General features: G+C 42.0%; 1 protein-coding gene across 11 annotated transcripts in view; it reads left to right on the top strand.

Moving 5' to 3' along the window:
- SLC4A4 (solute carrier family 4 member 4) overlaps positions 1 to 18,631 on the top strand; it is a 253,723-nt gene that overhangs the window by 98,798 nt on the left and 136,294 nt on the right. For all 11 annotated transcript variants that reach the window (XR_010601212.1, XM_042856335.2, XM_065595954.1 and 8 more), the window contains 2 exons: positions 8,232 to 8,367; positions 15,760 to 15,920. Coding sequence is in view for 10 of the 11 variants with exons in the window: in XM_042856335.2 (XP_042712269.1) it covers positions 8,232 to 8,367; positions 15,760 to 15,920 (297 nt within the window). In the remaining variant the exon portion in view is untranslated. The remainder of the gene's footprint in view (positions 1 to 8,231; positions 8,368 to 15,759; positions 15,921 to 18,631) is intronic.

Below are 18,631 nucleotides of genomic sequence, written 5' to 3'. Positions count from 1 at the left end.
CCTTGTCAGTCATATATGATAGGGAGCAGGCCTTAAAAAGGGAGGAAATTGTGGTCATCTGGGGAAGGGAGTAAAGCAAAGTGATGCAATTGCCCTAAGCAGGAGACTCTTGAAGCACCTCCTGGAGCCATAGGGGGAACTCCCATCCAGTAGATCACCACCCCCAACCCTACTGGGAGTACAGCGAACTCCCAGGGTGAGACTTAAGAAGGCCTGCCAGGGGTGGAGCCCCTGATAAGAAGTAAGGAACTAGGGCCTATGCTGGAGCCACCCAGTGGGTGTGGTCAGGTTCTCCCACCATCTGGGAGAAAAACCTGAGGTGGCTCCTTTTACCTACATACTCCCTTGTCAGACCAGAGTTGCACTTTAATACAAATGATCTCCCCAGCTATACAGAGAAGAGGCTTTAAAACCCCAAGTGCCAGTTTGTGAATGCCTTAATTACAGCTTCTCAGTTTGAGGAAGTCATCCATAATCTGGCCCTAAATTAGCAGGTAATTTTAGGATAACTGGAGCTCTCTTGGTGCCTCTGTGTATTTGTGCGAGTAGTGAGGAGAGCTACAGACAAATGGGCTTTCTTCTTTACCAGGCAAGAATAGTGATGGAGGCTCCTAATGACTGTAGACAATTGCAGCAGCGGTACCTTGATGTTGAAGTTGTAAATTTAGCTACCGTTAATATGAAGTAGTGGTGCTAGAATGTCTCTCTGTATATCTGAGCTCCCTGAGATTTCTGCGTGTTGATGGAAATTGATTTTGCCTTTGGGAACCTGAGGGTATAAATTGTACTCCTAATTGGCCTGAGCTGAACTAGGAGAAACTGCTGATGTGTTCGCTCTCCTTAGCAAGTGATTTATTTTATAAGCCATAACATGGGCCACCTCCAGCTGATGGGGGTAGGAGGGGAAGGGAGATTTAAAAAAAAACTGCGACATGAGTGACATACATTTAAAAATGTTGCATTTTACCATCTGCAATTAATACTTTAATTCCTTGCATGTTGAGGGGAAAAATTATCCATCAAATTATGGATTAATGCTTTCTCAAATGCTTACGTCTGTCTGTTGTCGGGTTGTTTCAGGGATGAGACTGCAATAACACTGCCCACCTTCTGCCTCTCTCCCTGCCCTGTGCCCAGGACTTCTGAAAACCAGCGGCTGTTCCTCTGGTTAATGGTGCTGGTTTCAGCAGCTTCTAAATTGGGTGGACAAAGGGAAAGGATTGAAAAGCATGGATGAGGGTGACATTCAAAGGTCAGACAGTAGGAGGCCTTCAGAGTTCAGCATGGAGGTTAATTGCACTCTGGTCCTCCGCCTGATATTAGGCTGTATACTTAGTACATGCTGTTTGCTCAGGGGATTAAGATGAAAATATGTTCTCCTTGCTTAAGAGAGCACATAAACAACCCATAAATGGCCCATTAACCTACAAAACTGCACTAAAGAGCATGTGGTAAAGCAAGCCATAGGAGACCTGTGACCCAGCAAATTCCTTAATTGGATTGTGGACCTTATCATCCGTGCTAAATGCAGCTAATTTGAAATGAGCAAAGACAAAAGAAAAAAGAGCAAGAGACTTAAAGGGTCTAGTCTAATGTTTAGCTACAGTATTTTGAGGCTGCATTTAGCATTGAGTACCTTGTCATCCCTGCTATAAAACAGTCCTGGTGAATGCTCCGTAGTGAAAATTTCACATCTGAATGTGGAGTTATTAAGCAGTTGAATAAGACATAAAGGCAATAACGTTTCCTCTCCTCTAAATGATTTAAAAGAGAAAAATCTCCATCAGCTGTACGTACAGAAGATAGTTCAGAACTTTAAGGGAACTGCTGGGTCACTTTTGAAAACGTTTAGCATGCCTAAGCTATACTAAATAGCTTTGTTACAATACTGATTTTTGAAGAACTGGCAAATCATTAACTTTGTCTGTTTTAAAGCTTTTGACATTTTAATTTTTTAAAGACCTTTAAAAAAATGTAAGAAGTGAAATTAGTGCAGATTGGCAGTACCAATGATGGAAGTCCCCAGAACAGCTACATTACAGGTACATTTAGAAGCACGAACTTCCCCACACTACCTTGCCAATGCACCTCAGTCTTGATCTGGAGTGGGAATGGGTAGCTCAGTCTCTATACTCATTCCAGAGACTGGCATCAATGGTGGTGACTGTCCAGTTTACTTCACCTAGACCACGACAGAGCCATGAAGCCTCTGAGAGGCTATGAAATGGCAACTATTTTTAGTTGCAGCTTCCGGAGCTGAATTGGAATAAGTTACCTAAAGGAGAAAAGCTAGATCACTGAAACCTACATCCCAACCCATTGCAGCTGGATTTTGGGTGTGGGTGTGTGTGAGAGAGAGAGAGAGAGAGAGAGAGAGAGAGAGAGAGAAAGGGACCATCATTTTTTGATTGTGCAGTGTCTAACACAGTCCATGATTAGGGCTCCTAGGTACTACAACAACGCAAAATAAATAATACAATAATATGTCATTGTGCCAGGCATTGTGCGTAAAACAGTAGCATCCCTGCCCTGAATAGCTTACAGTCTATATAGACAAACCTATTATTAGCTCTGTTTGACAGGTGGGGGAACTGACAGACAGACTAAGTAACTTGTCCAAGGTGACTGGAATTGTGTGGCAGAACTAGAAATTGAACGCAGACCCTCAAAGACCCAGTCCACTGCCATAGCCACAAAATCATCCCTCTCCCCCTCCGCTCATAAATAGTCACTTCCATTTTGCAATTAACAACATTTTGGCTATAAGATCATTTTTCATCTACAGTGCAGTGGAAAGCTAAATATTTAGGAAGAGTTCTATTCTAGCACTATTTAAAAGCAGCGATGGTAATGGTATTTTGGCTTTTATAGTTTGCCAGTACCTGAGGAGGGAGGCTGTGGCTCTTTAGAAAAATTTTCATTTTTTTTCAAGGTCAGCACTTTTCCTCCTCCTTAGGGTCCTGATTCAGCAAAACACTTGTGTGTGTGATTAAGTCCCATTTGATTTCAGTGGAACTTAAGCAGTTCCGCCCCCAGCAGTACCCCCTTACTCTGGGTTTCCCCTCCCAGGGGAACCTTCACCCTTTTAAGCCCACCATACCTCAGTGGTTACTGCCAGTCATTATCTGGGGTAGGACCTGCTGCCTTTGTCTATTCCCAGGCTGTATCTCTGCAGCCCCAGTATCTCTGTAGGCCTGCAGCCTGGATTTTTTCCAGGCTGGAGTTCCTGAGGTCCCTTGCCCTTTTCCCCAGCCCTGCTTGGCTTCAGGTACCTTGCTCCCAGGCACCTAGGCCCTTCCCACTTCAGGGTTAGAGTGAGACTCTTCTAGCTCCTGGCCCCCAGCTCTCTTATCAGCGCCAGCTGGGCCCTAATTGAGCTGGCCACAGTTGTGGCTGCTTCTCCAATCAGCCTAGCTTGGCTGCTTTTACCCCTGTTCTCCAGGAGTGGGGCAGCTGCCCGACTACATACCCTTTAGGGGTAAACACAATGAAATGACTTGCAGTTCAAAAATGACAGGGTACATCAGTATGTTTCCATATATATTCATACAGGTGATGAACAAACTGATCTGGCTCACATTCTATTTGAGGGAAGGTGAGAACTCATTCAAGTATAGTAACATTGTAGTGAACAGTTACACAGATCGGTTATAGAATAGGCTTCTAGGTGATATACCTGGAGGATGGTTACAGTGGAAATGGGTCGGAAAATAGAATCACTGGAACTGTTGCTGAGCAGCGGGACTATGGTTAGAGGGTTTGGCCTTCATGAGGTGTGTGCTTAGAAGTCCAGTGCTCCGTACTGGGCGGACTGCACCTCATGTTCCTGCAGAGATCAACTGAAAGAGAAGCAACATCTCAAAACCGAAGAGGATAAACAGAAGATTAAATTATGTATTTACAGGGCCAAATTTGGAGCCACACCCATTGACAGTGGTCCAAATTTTGGTCCATAATGTAAAAATGTGGTGTTGTCAATAAGCATTTATAGCTCTCACATTCAGCCAGAGAGGGAGGAATTTCCGGCAGTGCCTTGTATTGTTCTCTAGTGTTATCCAGGGTTGCTCTTGATTTGCTCTAGAGCTTGTTGCCTTCATGCTCATCAGGAAAAACAGGGGAGTCCTAAAAAACAAAGGTTTCAGAGTAGCAGCCGTGTTAGTCTGTATCCGCAAAAAGAACAGGAGTACTTGTGGCACCTTTAGAGACGAACAAATTTATTAGAGCATAAGCTTTCGTGGACTACAGCCCACTTCTTCGGATGCATACAGAGTGGAATAAATATTGAGGAGATATATATACACACATACAGAGAGCATAAACAAACAAGCTTTAAACCAAACTGCTGTCCACCTAATGGACTATGTACTGTTAAGACATATTCAGAGAATGGCTTTTCCAGAGTTGTTATAGAGTATGAAATGAGAGGGGTGGGGGAGAGAGCTCAGTGGTTTGAGCATTGGCCTGCTAACCCCAGGGTTGTGAGTTCAGTCCTTGAGGGGGCCATTTAGGGATCTGGGGCAAAAATCTGTCTTGGGATTGGCCCTGCTTTGAGCAGGGGGTTGGACTAGATGACCTCCTGAGGTCCCCTCCAACCCTGATATTCTATGAAGAGAAGAATGTACAAACGTCAGATGAATGCTAAGGCCATTGGCTTGATATTGGATCCAGAATTATGATGTATCCCATAGCAGATCTCTGGGATTTTTCTTTGAATCCCCCTTTTCATAACTTATATCAAACTTGATTTTAGTGTCTTTTTTTTAAAACAGAAGTTGTTCAAAGGCACAAAGACATTCCTATTGAAAGTCAGGGGGAAGTGTACCTGTCTTTGAAAATCTTCCCCATAAACAATATATGTTCATCCCCACACCTCTGCTTCCACCCTCCCCCCTGCTTTCCCCAAAAAGCCAGAGGAAATTAAGCAAAGATTCAACAAGTACAATGAAATTTCAGTCAAAGTTAAAAACACCATCTCTGCCTCACTCTGTTTTGCCTTAGTGTTATACGGATTTTGAAACATGGAGGTTTGTATACCACGGTCTGATTTTGATTTTTTTTAGACCTGTAGTCTGGATCCTGATAGTCAGCAAATGATTGCAGCTACATTTTGTAGCTCTTAGACTTCCAACTGCTTGAGCTGCAGGCACAGTGAGTAACTGTACAGTTAGATGTCCAGTTGCTATGAAAGATACATGCAGTTAAATATGAGCAAAACTATTAGAATCTGTTTCTCAAGATCGGGACGGATGTGCTGTCAAGCCCTGGATAACAAGGAAGGAGTTAGATGATGGTAAAGGTAAAGAGACCATATGTGCCAGTTTTACTGGGGCATTTCTGTTTTTTTCACAAACTTCTTCTGGGGTATCATTTAATCATTCAAAACATTTTTTTTAAAATAACTCCTTAACGTTGCTATAGCAAATAGAATTTGCACTGTGTTTACCAGGAAAACTAGAGTGGAACAAGTGCTCATTGTGATGACCAGTATTTGGTATGAAAAGAGAAGTCAAATGAGTGTAGATCCCATGATTGGTGGTGTTTTGCTCAGTACGTACCGTTTTTCAAAAGTGGCCAAGCCGCACTTTCAAAAGCGATTGAAAGGCCTAAGTCTCATTGACTTGGCTTCTAAGTGCTGACTAACTTTTGAAAATGGGACTTAAGCTTCTAAATCATATAGGCCTGGTCCACACTGGGTTGGTATAACTATGCTGCTCAGGGGTGTGAAAAATCAACACTCCTGAGAAATGCAATTAAACCAATCTAACCCCCAGTGCAGACAGCGCTAGGTTGGTAGGAGAATTCTCATGTCAACCTAGCTACCGCCTCTCAGGGAGGTGAAGTACCTCTGTTGATGGGAGAACCCCTCCCATCGGTGTAGGTAGCATCTTCAAACGCTACAGTGCCGCAGCTTCAGTGAAGTGTAGACAAGCCCTTAGGCACTTTTTAAAAATTTTACTCAAAGTAACTGTTAGCAACACTTGATCAGTGTTTCATGCAAAAAATTGATCAGAGACCAAGGATATGATTTCTATGTATGATAAGGCCCCTTTACGTTACCAAAGGGCTGTAAAGTGGCCTTACTGTGAATGAGAATCAGGTACTAAGTTATTGGAAAAAATTCTCCATTCTGAGAAATATTCCTAGGTTGCAGTAGTACTGGGAGTTGGCAGTAGCATTGACAGTGCTCATTTAAAAACAAAAGTGGACTTTTATTTTTTGTATAGTGTAAATAATGGCAGAAGAGAAATATTGGGGGTTTTTTATTATAAAAACATGGCCACCTTAATTAAAGGTGTAGCTGCAAATGAAAAATAAGTGCATTTAGGCCCACTTTTGCTTCATAATGTATAGAAACCATGAAAGGTCTCTCTTTAGGGCAGGGGAAATTGTTCTTGCTTGTTTCTTTACATTAGAAGTTCAGATCTTGTCTATCCTGGGAAACTCTTATGGTGACTGGAGAACTGGTTAAATGTTTCTATTGCAAGAGAAGGAAAGTTGAGCTATCGACAGGGAAGGATTTTGTTTGTTTTTCTGTTTGTTTATTTAGGACGTTTTAACAAGTTTACAAATCCTTGCCATGTAAATATCAGAAATAAAGCCGCCATTACAACAGGAGCTTTTATTTAAAGAGACTTTATACAGGAAAATAGGCATCAGGTCTTTCTTTTTAACAGGATGTTACCATATTACAGAGGGAGAGTTCATTAGAAAACCTATAATATGTTGTTTCTAGTGATGTTAAGTTGAGTGAAATCCAAATAGACATATATTTAACAGACCAGGGGTGCCTATCAAATGTTAATTGGACACATGTGTTGGTGTTTTTCAAGGTGAATGTACTTTGAGTGTAGAATAAAAGATAACCAAATATCTAAATATCTATCTGTCCTCCGTCTATTTTGTATGTAAGTGGTATGTTAATTTTTTCATAACCATGGCCTCCCATATTTTTTTGAATCATTCTTGTATGGGAGAGGGGAGGAATTTTTAGTTAGACTGATTAGAACGCCTACTTTGTAAACTTCTATTTAACTCTAAGGCCCAATAAACACTCAGTTGAAAGGATATCTTTCTTTAGGTTTCAACACTCCACTTCATCATTTTAAAGTGTGAGAACTTACAAAAACTTCTTCGATCTCGAGCAATCCCCTAGTAAAACCGTAGGGAAGGACCAGGCTTGACATTTCTGATAATTGAGGTTAAAAAAAAAAAAGGGGGAAAAAGCGCTTTCTCCCTCTTAAAAATCAGAACCAAACCCAACAACCGTCCTTTACCTCTTCTTTATACATGAGAAAGAAGCAAACAAGAGCACAAACCACTATTTTAAAAGTCTATTGCAGATTACATTTAAAGTCAATTGAAGCATGAGGTTTTGTTGTTGAGGGTATAGTTAGACCTGTAAAATACCTAGAGTGAAGCTGTAAGTCCTTTATTATGAGGATAAGATAACTACTCTCTTTTCCCCCTTGAACTGGCGAGAATTTCAGTTAATTTTTCCTTAGCTAAGAGGTCAAAAGGAGCCCCACAGAACTTTCAATTATCTGCTTTAGCACGGGGCCATATGGCAAAACGAGTTTTCTTTTCCTTGAATGGACAATATTTTACCTGGGGGTTGTTTTTTTCCAGTGCGTTGATGCCTGACTAAATACGTTCGGGCACAGTCTTCATGTAAAGACGAGGCAAACTTTTTTGTTAAATATTCCTTTCACGAGTAATGAGTCTTGGAGGGTTACAGATTGGCTTGCAAACCAATTAAAAAGCCAGCTTCATCCAAAGGGAGGGGAAAGCTGGCAGTGGGATGCTGCTGCTTTTCTTGTGCTGTATACCCCCAAAACAGTTTGGCTTAAACTGGTTTTATGTCATATAAAAAAAAAGGGCTGGAGGACCTCAGCTGATCAGAGTAGTAAAGGTCCTGGGCATGCACCATAGAACGTATTGGTTTTGAGCTTGATAGTTCTCTTTTTACAAGGGGCTGTGGATTGTTGTAACACAGTTAGGGACTGTAGGAAGAGGCAAGTCTTCCTGAACTTTACTCCCAGCTTGAAGTTTTAAGAAGTAAGTGGGAGGAGAGGGAAGAGAGGGAACTATAGACAAAGAGAGAATTAAAATGTCAAGTGAAAAAGGCAACACGGAGAAAAAGCTAAATAGCTTTGGGGAGAAGGGGAAGGAGAGAAGCCGAACATCCCAGATCATCATTCAGGCTGTTAACCGCAGTATTTTCACCTCTGCAGTCTCCCCCGCTGCCGAGCGAATCCGCTTCATTTTGGGTGAAGAAGATGACAGCCCTGCACCCCCTCAGCTCTTCACCGAACTGGACGAGCTTCTGGCTGTTGATGGACAAGAGATGGAGTGGAAGGAGACGGCAAGGTGAGGCATTTTTCCTTTACTCCGAGAGGGAGCACTGCTTGGGAACCTTCCTGGGAGTGTCGTAGAGAATAACATCCCTGTTCAGAGGATGGTTCAGAAGTTGTCCTCCTTTCAAATTCAATGAGGCTCTTCCAAAAGGTAGACCTTAGTGATTCATTCCAGCCTTTATTTAAATCTTCTCTAAAAACAGAAGATCTAGAGTACCGGATTTGTTCGAATTTATACTTTCTCCAGAGCCAAAAGTGTACCTTGTGCTTTGCAAACAGGTAACTCATGCTGGCCAAAATTGGGTGCCTGAAGTTAAGCTTTTAAGGCCTCATTAAAGCTACTTTTGTTTTGGTGCCTAAACATGAATCTTGGAGCCCAATTTCAGATACGAGTTTGAAAACTTCAGTCTTGGTCTTTGTCCTGAGTAGCTAATAATTACATTTAATTTTAAATTCTTTTTTTTTTTTTTTGTAGCCAGTTATTCTCTCGGGGTATTTGCTAGAATAGGTGGACCATTTTGATTTTTCTGATTTTTTTTTTCTCTGTGTTGTACTCTGGAATTAATTCAGAACTGCATGTCTAATAGTCCATGCAAATTGATTTTAGACCATTTTGTGAACAATGCATACAGATAAATCAGATTGGAATGTTTAATCATGATATCTGTAACTAATTTAGTTGGCAGTATTAGCTGTTCATAATTGCTTCTATTTAGCATCTCAGGCTTGCTAGGTTGAAATTTTTCTGTACAGTGACAATAACTGGTCTTGAAATTTCATCTCTTTGTGCTCTGTGGGAAGCTGCATGAAGTATTAGACTTGGGTATTCCACTAGAGAGAGGAATTCAGAGTAAATATTTTCCAGGGCTTTTTCCTCTCTCTCTCCCCTCCCACAACCTTTTGAATATTAGCTTTTCATTTTCCTTTATTGTCGCTCTGCTAAGCTCTCTCTCCACCTTCCAATCTTAAAGGTCTCTGACCATGTTCGTGTTAGTCCCTCTTATTTGGTTACCTTAATCGTCTTTTACCTGTGACTTTTAATGAGCCAGTCTACTTGTCCCCTTATCTTCCTCATTTCTACTTTTCAGTCTCCTGTAGAGCCTATTTAAAGACTCTTCACCTTTACTCTTTAAATTCTTGCTTATTGGTCTTTCTTTTCTCCCTGTATTACTCTTTTCCTTATCATTAGTTCAGTATTTGTATTTTGTCGTGTGCATCACCTCTCTGCTTTCTAAAGCAGATTATTCCTTCCACTGACTATACCACGTTTCCCTTTTAGAAGATCTAATGAGAAAAATTAACCATTTATCCATTTTCATGTCTTGTGTCTAAACTTATAATTCCTTACGTGGAACAGAATGTGCCTTCTTCCTTCAGTGTGAAAATAGGCCAGGAGGTTTCGCTTAACTCCACAAATATTGCATATTAGGCTGCTCTTTTATTTTAATTGTGATGATAAAGAGGTAGGCAGTGTACACCTGATGAGGAGCTGTTGGGGTGAATTTGATTTGGCTTAGTGGGTAAAAGACAGTATTTAATTGTAAGCACCCTCTTTCAGAGCCAAAGGAAAAGGAGTCTCAGGTAGGTTTTTCATGAGGGATCACCAAAGTATCTTGAAGGATACTTGCCCACAGTTGTCATGTAATTTCAAAGAAGCCTTCAGGTAGATATAACTTTGGAGGATGGGTTCTTCAGTTTGCTTTATCAAGTCACAGTAAAATGAAAAGGAATAGTTTTCCTTTAAATGCTGTATGCTTTATGCAGTGTTCTGCTGCTTTGCTGGAACTGCTAGATAGGACTGTGTATATGAGCATCCTAGTGTAGCCAAGGTTCACATGGGACCATGTGAATTCATCAGAGCCGTTCAGTAACAGCAGAAGTCATGGCTGTTGAAAGGTAACAGCTGAAGGTTTGGGTCATTAGCAGTTTTTGTTCATTGGGTTGATACTAATTGTAATTAACTCAGTTGGTGTCGATGTTGAAGCTGTTGTGCTTCCAGGCGAACGTCTTTGCAGTTCAGCAGTAGTTAAAGGACACATGGTAAATTGGCAGCAAAATGAAAAGGCCTGAAACCTTAGCAGTGACCTGTGGTTACTACTTGAATTTTTGGATCCACTGGAGTACGCTCAGGAGCTAGTCCAGTGTACCAGTAATGAGGCTATCATACCAAAACTCTGGTCCTGTGATCTCACCAAAAAGACCTGAAATGGTTTTGTGGTCTTTGGAATTCTTTTTGCAGTGTTCCTTGCTCTTCTGGTGAGCAATGTCAAGCAGCGTGTTACCTCCCTTCAGTGTGTTCCTAGCTAGGGTTGCCAGGCGTCTGGTTTTTGACCAGAATGCCTGGTCGAAGAGGGACCTTGGCGGCTCCGGACAGCACCACCGACTGGGCTGTTAAAAGTCCGGTCAGTAGTGCAACAGGGGCCCAGGGCTAAGGCAGGCTCCCTTGCCAGCCCTAGCTCTGCACGGCTCCCGGAAGTGGCTGCCAGGTCCCTGCGGCCCCTACGTGCTGGGGCAGCCAGGGAAGCGCCGCACGCTGCCCTTGACCCGAGTACTTGCTCTGCAGCTCCCATTGGCTGGTAACTGTGACCAATGGGAGCTGCAGGGGGTGGTTCCTGCAGGCTCAAAGGCAGTGCTCACCGCGCAGAGCCACCTGGCTGCCCATGTGCCTAGAGGCCACAGGGACCTGGCGGCCACTTCCTCAAAGCCGTGGTAAGAGCTGCCAGAACACTCCCCTGCCCCGTGCACCCCAACCTCCTGGCCCAGCCCTGAGTTCCCTGCTTCACCCCAAACTCCTCCTCCCCGACCCCAGATGGAGCCTCCTCCTGAACCCAACATCCCCAGCCCCACCCACAGCTGGAGCCCTTACCCCTCCCTGCCCCACCCAACCTCCTGCCCCAGCCCCTTGAAAGTGAACGAGAGTGGGGAAGAGTGAGCGATGGATGGAGGGGGGGATGGAGCAAGCGGGGGGCAGGGCCTTGGAAAAGGGGTGGGGCAAGGGTGTTAGGTTTTGTATGATTAGAAAGTTGGCAACCCTATTCCTAGCCTTGTGATAGACTGTCCAAGAATTGTATATAACAAGGATCATTGGGGGGAAAAATAGGCTTCTTCAACCACTTTTTGCGGAGACACAAAATAATTTCATCACTTGCTTGGCCTATTGACCAGAGCAGTTGTTAGCAATGTTAAAACATGGTGAGCTTTGAACTGGCCCATAGCAAGTTCTCAAACCAGTATTAGAGTGTTAGGAGATGGTTTTGGGAGCATTTAAATGCATCTGCATCAGATTTTTCTAATGTACCAGCAGCTGGCTCTTTGAACCGGGACCGGCAGTGTAATTCTGAAATCCGAAGCATGCCGTGTCTCTGGGCACTTCGGGGAGACTTTGGATGCTTCAGTTACTAAATCTGGGACATTGTTGAGGCCCAGGAAGCATAAACTGAGGTTTTAAAGAGTGGTGGTTTTTTTTGTTTTTTTTTTTTTGCTCTGAATTAGTCAAAGTGATCAAAACTGGGTATTGGATGGGAGTTCAGTGCAGTGCAGCCAACGCAGCGAAGCCAGGTGTGTAGAGGTCAGGAGTAAAACTGGACTGAGGTGATGAAAAATATTTCAAATAATCAAGCTAGCAACTTCTTGCCCTGAGTCTATTTGTTGTTATGCTGCTTTTATAGACGTTCTCTCTTCAAATACCCAGGAAACTCCACAATTCCGAATTCACACCACAGTAAATATTAATGGGTACACGTACGGTAGACCCTCACTATAACACCCTTCGTAATAGCGAACCTTAGACTCTAGCAAATGTGGTCCCTGGATCCCACCTCTAGCCCTGCCTACCGTGTGGGGGGCTGAGATCTCCTCCAGTCCCAAGGCTGCGGGGTGGGGAGGTGACAGGTCCTCTGGCCCGGGGCCATTGCTGGGCAGAGTGCTCTCCTGGCCCTGGAGGATCGGTTTCCCTCCCCCCCGCTATAACAAACCCCTGGTTATACTGAACAGGGTTTGGATTATTATATTATTGGGGTTCATTATAGCGAGGGTGTACTGTAGCACTTACACACATCTCCTCCCCTTTGATCCACTTGAAAGTTCTTCACTTGTCCGAGAACGTTCTCTTTGCTCAACCAACTGCAAATGCAACTTCCTGCATTTGACCTCCAAAGTTATGTATCAAAAATGATTCGGACACCTAAAATAAATTCTGGCTTGGGCCTTGGAAGATCGGGACCTTGGTTATTCTTAATAAAAGAGGGTTTTGTATCCCAAGCTGAGAGAGCTTCTTTTAGTCTCGTCTTTTGAGACTTGGTATCAAGGTACATAAATAGCAGCTGTAGTGAACATATCTGTGCTATCTGGGTATCTGCTCAGTGCTAACTGAACTCCCAGCATTCTGCTCCAGCATGCAAGGGATTCACTTCATAACCCCTAATAAGCTTTTCAGGGGTATTCCAAGAAGAGCGGGTCCTGTCTAGGACATTGCATTCCCATAAGTAACTGAATGATTATAATATTATTAGCAATTCTGAGATGGCTGAATTATTTAAATGATTAAGTTACAAGAGTTACACTAGGCCTGAATCTCATTCAATTGCAGTATTTTTTTTTTTTTTTTACTCTGATGGGGCTTTAACTTGGTGATTTTTAGCTCTCCTCATACTAACTACAGGTAATGAGCACTGACTAAGCACTGAATTGAGCCAGGCAACTTACCTGTCCCTCTGGACTATTGAACCTCCAATTTAGGGGCTACAGTTATTTGTAAAATTAAAATATTTTTAGAGTCGCCCCAGCCCCTGAATCAGAGCTAAATTTGACTAAAATTTGGATTAGCTGAGGTTTTAATTTTTCTGCTAATCTCTGTTCATCCTTCCATACCATCAGCAAACAAAGCCAGGTGAACAGGTGGAAATTAAGAGCTCTATGGTATGAGGGAATGTGAAAAAATATAACAACTAACAAGAAATTCTTTAAATGTATCAGAAGCCTGAGAGATTTGGTTGGTCTGCTGGACTACCAGGCAGTAAAGGAAATAATAACGATATGCGGAGAAGCTAAATGATTTCTTTGCATGAGTCTTCACCACTCGGGTATCACACACAACATCCTATCTTGGACCTACTCTGTTTTCAGGTATCAAAGAAAAGGCATAGTCAGAGATTGAAGTGTCAAAAGAAGAGGAATTGGAACAGCTTGCTAACCTAAATAAATTTCCAGATTAGGTGGTAGACATTCAAGAATTCAAAGGGAATTTAAGAATGAAGTGACTGGGAACCAGGTTTTTATAGGTATTTAGGTGCCTACAGATGCAGATAGGCTCAAGCTCCCATTGATTTCTATGTGACTTGGCTTGAACTGCAGGAAGTCTCCACCTAGGAGAATGTTTGGTTTGTGAAACAGAATTTGCAGGAAAATCTATTCAGTAGAGCTTTAGGAGTGCACTAAATATAGCAGTTAACAGTTCAAACACTTATAAAAATAAGTTAAAGCTTACTTTATCAAAGCTAAATATTGCAGATTATATGGAGAAAAACAAATAAAAACCAAATCCAAATCAAACATGGGAAAGTGCTTTATTGTGAATTACACACCTTCAACAAAAATGTCAGTTTTAATTTGCAGACTTTATGTTCATGCAGGGTAAAATTCAGTAAACCGGGAAATCCCAGCCTCTGTAAACTGAACAGTCCTCCTTGAGTACTTTCAGACCAAAGTCACAACATTTTGTTTGGGTAAAAAGTAGTTTTTTAAAAGTTTCAAAATCTGTTAAAATAATATCCAGGAATGGCTTAAATTAAGCATGTTTTTACTCTGAAAATCGATTTATGTAAAAAGATGTCCTCCTTACTCATGGTTCCCTGTGTGTATCAGTCACATCTGCTTTCTGTAGAAAAAGAAATTTAGTTTTTATGGGTTTCCCTTTCTTTTGCTAGCACTGTAGTAGTTAACATGACTAAGGAAGAAAGCTGAATTTGTTTCCTTCTTATGCCTCCTTGGAACTTAGTAAACAATTCCAATCAGTCACACCTGTGCAAACCAATTGACCGCATCAGCGGTTAGGCAGGGGTTGTTGAGGGCAGAATTTGACTTGCAAAACTTTTGTTACCTGTGTTGTATGAGAAGGAAAGAACCTGTGTTGTATGAGAAGGAAAGAACCCACCTGGCTGTTGGCTGTATTAAGTATTGGCCTGCAGGTCACACTCCTGTATGATCTGCTATACTTAGGCACAATAGCGAGAATTGAAGATATTTTAGTTTCTTTGCTTTTGAAGGTTTAGGCCTGATACTTTAATGTTTTAACCTGATGGCATGGTTTTAGGTGTGTAAATAATGTTTTACACGCAATGGTATTTAACCTTTGCTCTAATCTTCTACTAGAGAGATGAGCTTGCAGGTTTTTTTTTTTTCCCAGGAAAATGTCATTGAATCATTAAACAACTAGATACAGAATGTAGAAAACTAATAACTTTTTTTTTTTTTTTTTCAATTAAGAAAGGCTTCATGAAAGCTGATTTCCCCCCACTCCCCATTTTGATTTTGGATGTTTCCGGCAAGCTATTGAGTTTTTTGACAAAGAACTGTCTTCTTTATTTATAAGTTTAAAATTGACTGTACATGGTTGTCTTTCACATACTATATAGTGAGCAATAATGTGCCAGAGAGAATGTAAAGTGGAGGTTCTGTGTTTCTTGACCCAATGGACAGACTCCAAACTGGGAATTAAGAGACCTGGGTGTTAATCCCAATTCTGCCAACAGAGCTGCTGTGTAACCTTGGACACATCACTTCACCTCTTTGTGCCTCAGTTTCCTCCTTTGTAAAGTGTTTTGATGTCTATGGATAAAAAGCACTATATAAGAGCTGGGCGTATTTATTTATTTATTTATTTATTTTATTGGCTATTCCCCTCTTATGTTCAAAGAGTGACCAAGTGTAAGAAAAATAAAAATCCGTGAACTAAGATCCATTTTGTAATTTCTCTCTGATATATTTCAGTCGTTTTACTTTTCTGCTTGTCACAGCTTACCTGGTACCTTTTAAAAACCGTGGCCAAAATTTTCAAACTTAGGTGTTTTAGGTGCACCTAAATGAAAGTGATCTTATTTCCAGAGGTTTTGATAATCCATTGTCCTTTGGGGAGTCAGCACCTCTGAAAATCAAGTCACTTTAACCTAGGTGGCCCACTATGGATTAGGTGGCTAACTTGCAAACCTTTGACCTGTTCAAATAGTGGGTGGCATTGGTATAGTTGTCGTGTTTCATTTCCTTTGTCTTAATTTAGAGTGACGTGTCCATGACCTCATGTACATTTAAACCTGGCAACACCCTGTGACAATCTGGCTGGTTTTGCCTCTTTCAGAAATGCCAGAGACAGCATTTTTAACTTTATTCTTGCTGCTCTGCCCTTCCATAGGTGGATAAAGTTTGAAGAGAAAGTGGAACAGGGCGGAGAGAGATGGAGCAAGCCTCATGTCGCGACGTTGTCCCTGCACAGCTTGTTCGAACTGAGGACGTGTATAGAGAAAGGATCCATCCTGCTGGATTTAGAGGCCACTTCTCTCCCTCAGGTAGTGGGTAAGTAAACTTCCATGGAGGCTCTTTCAATAATCCCCCCCCCCCCCAATGCTCTCTTCCTCAGAGCCTGAATAATGGATGTCAGTGAAAGTGAAGGAATGAGCTTGTTGGCTTCCTTGCCAACCCATGTGCCAGGCTTTCTGGAATGACAGGAGTAGCTTGGGCTGGGTGGCTTGGAAGATACAAAGTCCTTCACCTGTAGCATACAGCCCTGCTTGGTTGTGATTGAAAGCTATTGCCATTCAATGGCTCTTCAGTAGCCTATGCAAAACGATTGGTGCTTTCAGTCCAGCTCTGAGTGAATAGACGTCCATGTCATAGGAACCACCGTTACATTTGCCATGAACGAGCACGTCTGTTGGCCATCTCGCCTGAGAAGTGGAGCAGTGGATGAGAATGGAGAGTGACTTATTCTCTTGCTCCTAGAGGTGATTGCTCCCAGTCAGGGTTCAGGCACGTTAGAGCAATGCGGGGTAGCTTGCATCACTGCTACCGGTGTTGTCACTGTTCTGTGCATGAAGGGGGATGCGCACTCCACTGCTGTCAGACTTTACATGTTGGGCTTTGCAAAAGCGCTCAGTGTTGGTCTATCTCTGCTCCCAATGAACTCACTGGTAATAGTACCATTGATGACAGAATTAGGCTAATGCTGAGCGCTACGTTCCACAGTTCCTCTTTGAGGGACTCACTCTACTTGCCTCTAAAACTACTATAGCGACTTCAGGGTAGAGTTGTTCCAGGGCTAAGTATGAGTTTGTCCTCAAAATATCATGGGATTGATTTTAAAAATGAGATTTTAAAAAATAAGAAATCTTAGGTTATTTTTATTTTCTTTCACCTTTTTGAGCCTGTAGGGTTCACATTTCCAAGACTTTCTCTGTAACCATGAGTAGATTTTTTATTATTAAATCTCTCACTTAATGACATGGCTCCAGGAGCTGAGGCTTGAAGAAAAACAGCAAATATAATTAGTGGGCAACACTGCAATTTAATCTTTGAGAATATTTACCCTCTACTTGTTTAAGGGAAAAACTATAGACACATTTAATGAGAGAAACTGAATTCCTTTTATAATTACCCTGTGAATTGGTATTTCTCTTTCTGTTTGTTATTAATTCATGGTGCAACAGAATAACAGAGAAATAGTTTCCACATCCAAGGTGATATTCAAGCACGTCACTAATACCAGCTACAAGAGCGCAGCAGTTACAGTCTGTGTTAGTTAAACCCTCATCAAGGGCTTTTTGCTTTGTGGCATTAACGAATTCATAGATTGGATCTCACTTTGTAACAGCAGAACTGAGCATAGTCTTAGTGGTTCAGTTTTACCTATTTGCTGATAGTGTTGGTACTTGTTTGAGGACTTCTGAGCTCTCCTCTGCTCTGTGGATTCTCTAAGATTCCTTTTTCTCATTGTTGCGGGGGGGGAGGGGGGCGGGGAATACCCTTGAGTGATATGTTTGTGACTCAAACCAGTGACCTATATCTGTCTAAAAAGCACGTTCCCCAACTCCTTCCTATAAAACAAAAAATAAATGGCAGCATGATTTTATCTAAAAAGATGTAACTGGCAACATCAGTAAATTTCCCCAGCCGCCTCTTCTGCCTGAGCTCCAAGCCAGGGCTAAATTCTTCGCCAGGTTGCTTTAATATCAATTTTTAACTTCCCTGTACTCTGGATTTACTCTTAGTTAAAAGCATGTGCTTATTATCTCTTCTTGACTGAGGGAAATTCCTTAGCCCGATCCCTTATCACCCGGAAACCCACTTTTGTTTCCACACCTTTGTTCTTACAGGAATCCCAGTTAAAAGCACAAACTGTTTCTCTAAGTCATCTTCAAACCCAAACTGCTTCCTTTAACTTGAAACAACTTTAAAGATTTCTCCTCAAAACTTTGAGCGTGCACCCTTCCACCCCCAAGAAACTGGGCTTGTCTACAAGGGGAAGTTGGTCCAAAATAGCTGGGGTATGAATTTAAAGAGCAATAGGTGTTCCGCACTAACTCCTCTGTGGACACTCTTATTCGGCACTAGGGGTGCCCTTTTGCGGTTTAAGGTTAATCCACTTCTGCATTAGCTATTCCAGGCTTTTCCTCTGTGTAGATAAGGCTCATCTGAAAAATGGCAGGAATAATGGGTATATGTAAGTTTGTTTGATTATTGCTGAAAATGGAGCCAAAGCAAGTACTATATCGACTTGATGTGGAACATTAGACATAAATGAGGAATGCCCTTTAAACTAAGGAGCACCCCCCATTCTAAGCTCACCTTGCAACTGGACTGTGATCACCAGACGATAGGCCACCAAATAATCATCAGTTGGTATCCGCTTTTACTTGCTACTGTCCTGATTGGCTTCAGGCTCTATATGGCAATGTTACTTCCCTAAGCCATATAGACCCTCTCCGCAATTTAATTTTAATTAATTCATGCAAGAAGGTATCAACTGTATTTTGATTGACACTAGGTGCTGGGTGGGAGGAATTTCAAATGTCAAGTGTTACCTTAGACACTAATCATGCAAAGACCCATTGACTTCAGTGCATTTGCCCTGTTACCATTAGAACAGCTCAATGCTTATTTTCTCTATTGACTTCAGTGGGATTACTCACTGCATAAAGTCAAGCATGTGTACATTTCTGCAGGATCATGATCATCAATTGTAAGCTTATTAGGGCAGGAACAGTTTTCCTCTGTGTTGTGGATAGCAC

This window comes from Chrysemys picta, chromosome 5 (genome assembly GCF_011386835.1).
Source record: "Chrysemys picta bellii isolate R12L10 chromosome 5, ASM1138683v2, whole genome shotgun sequence".
Taxonomy (NCBI): Eukaryota; Metazoa; Chordata; order Testudines; family Emydidae; genus Chrysemys; species Chrysemys picta.
Note: the sequence above shows the minus strand (reverse complement) of the source record. Positions and strands in the feature narration are given on the sequence as shown.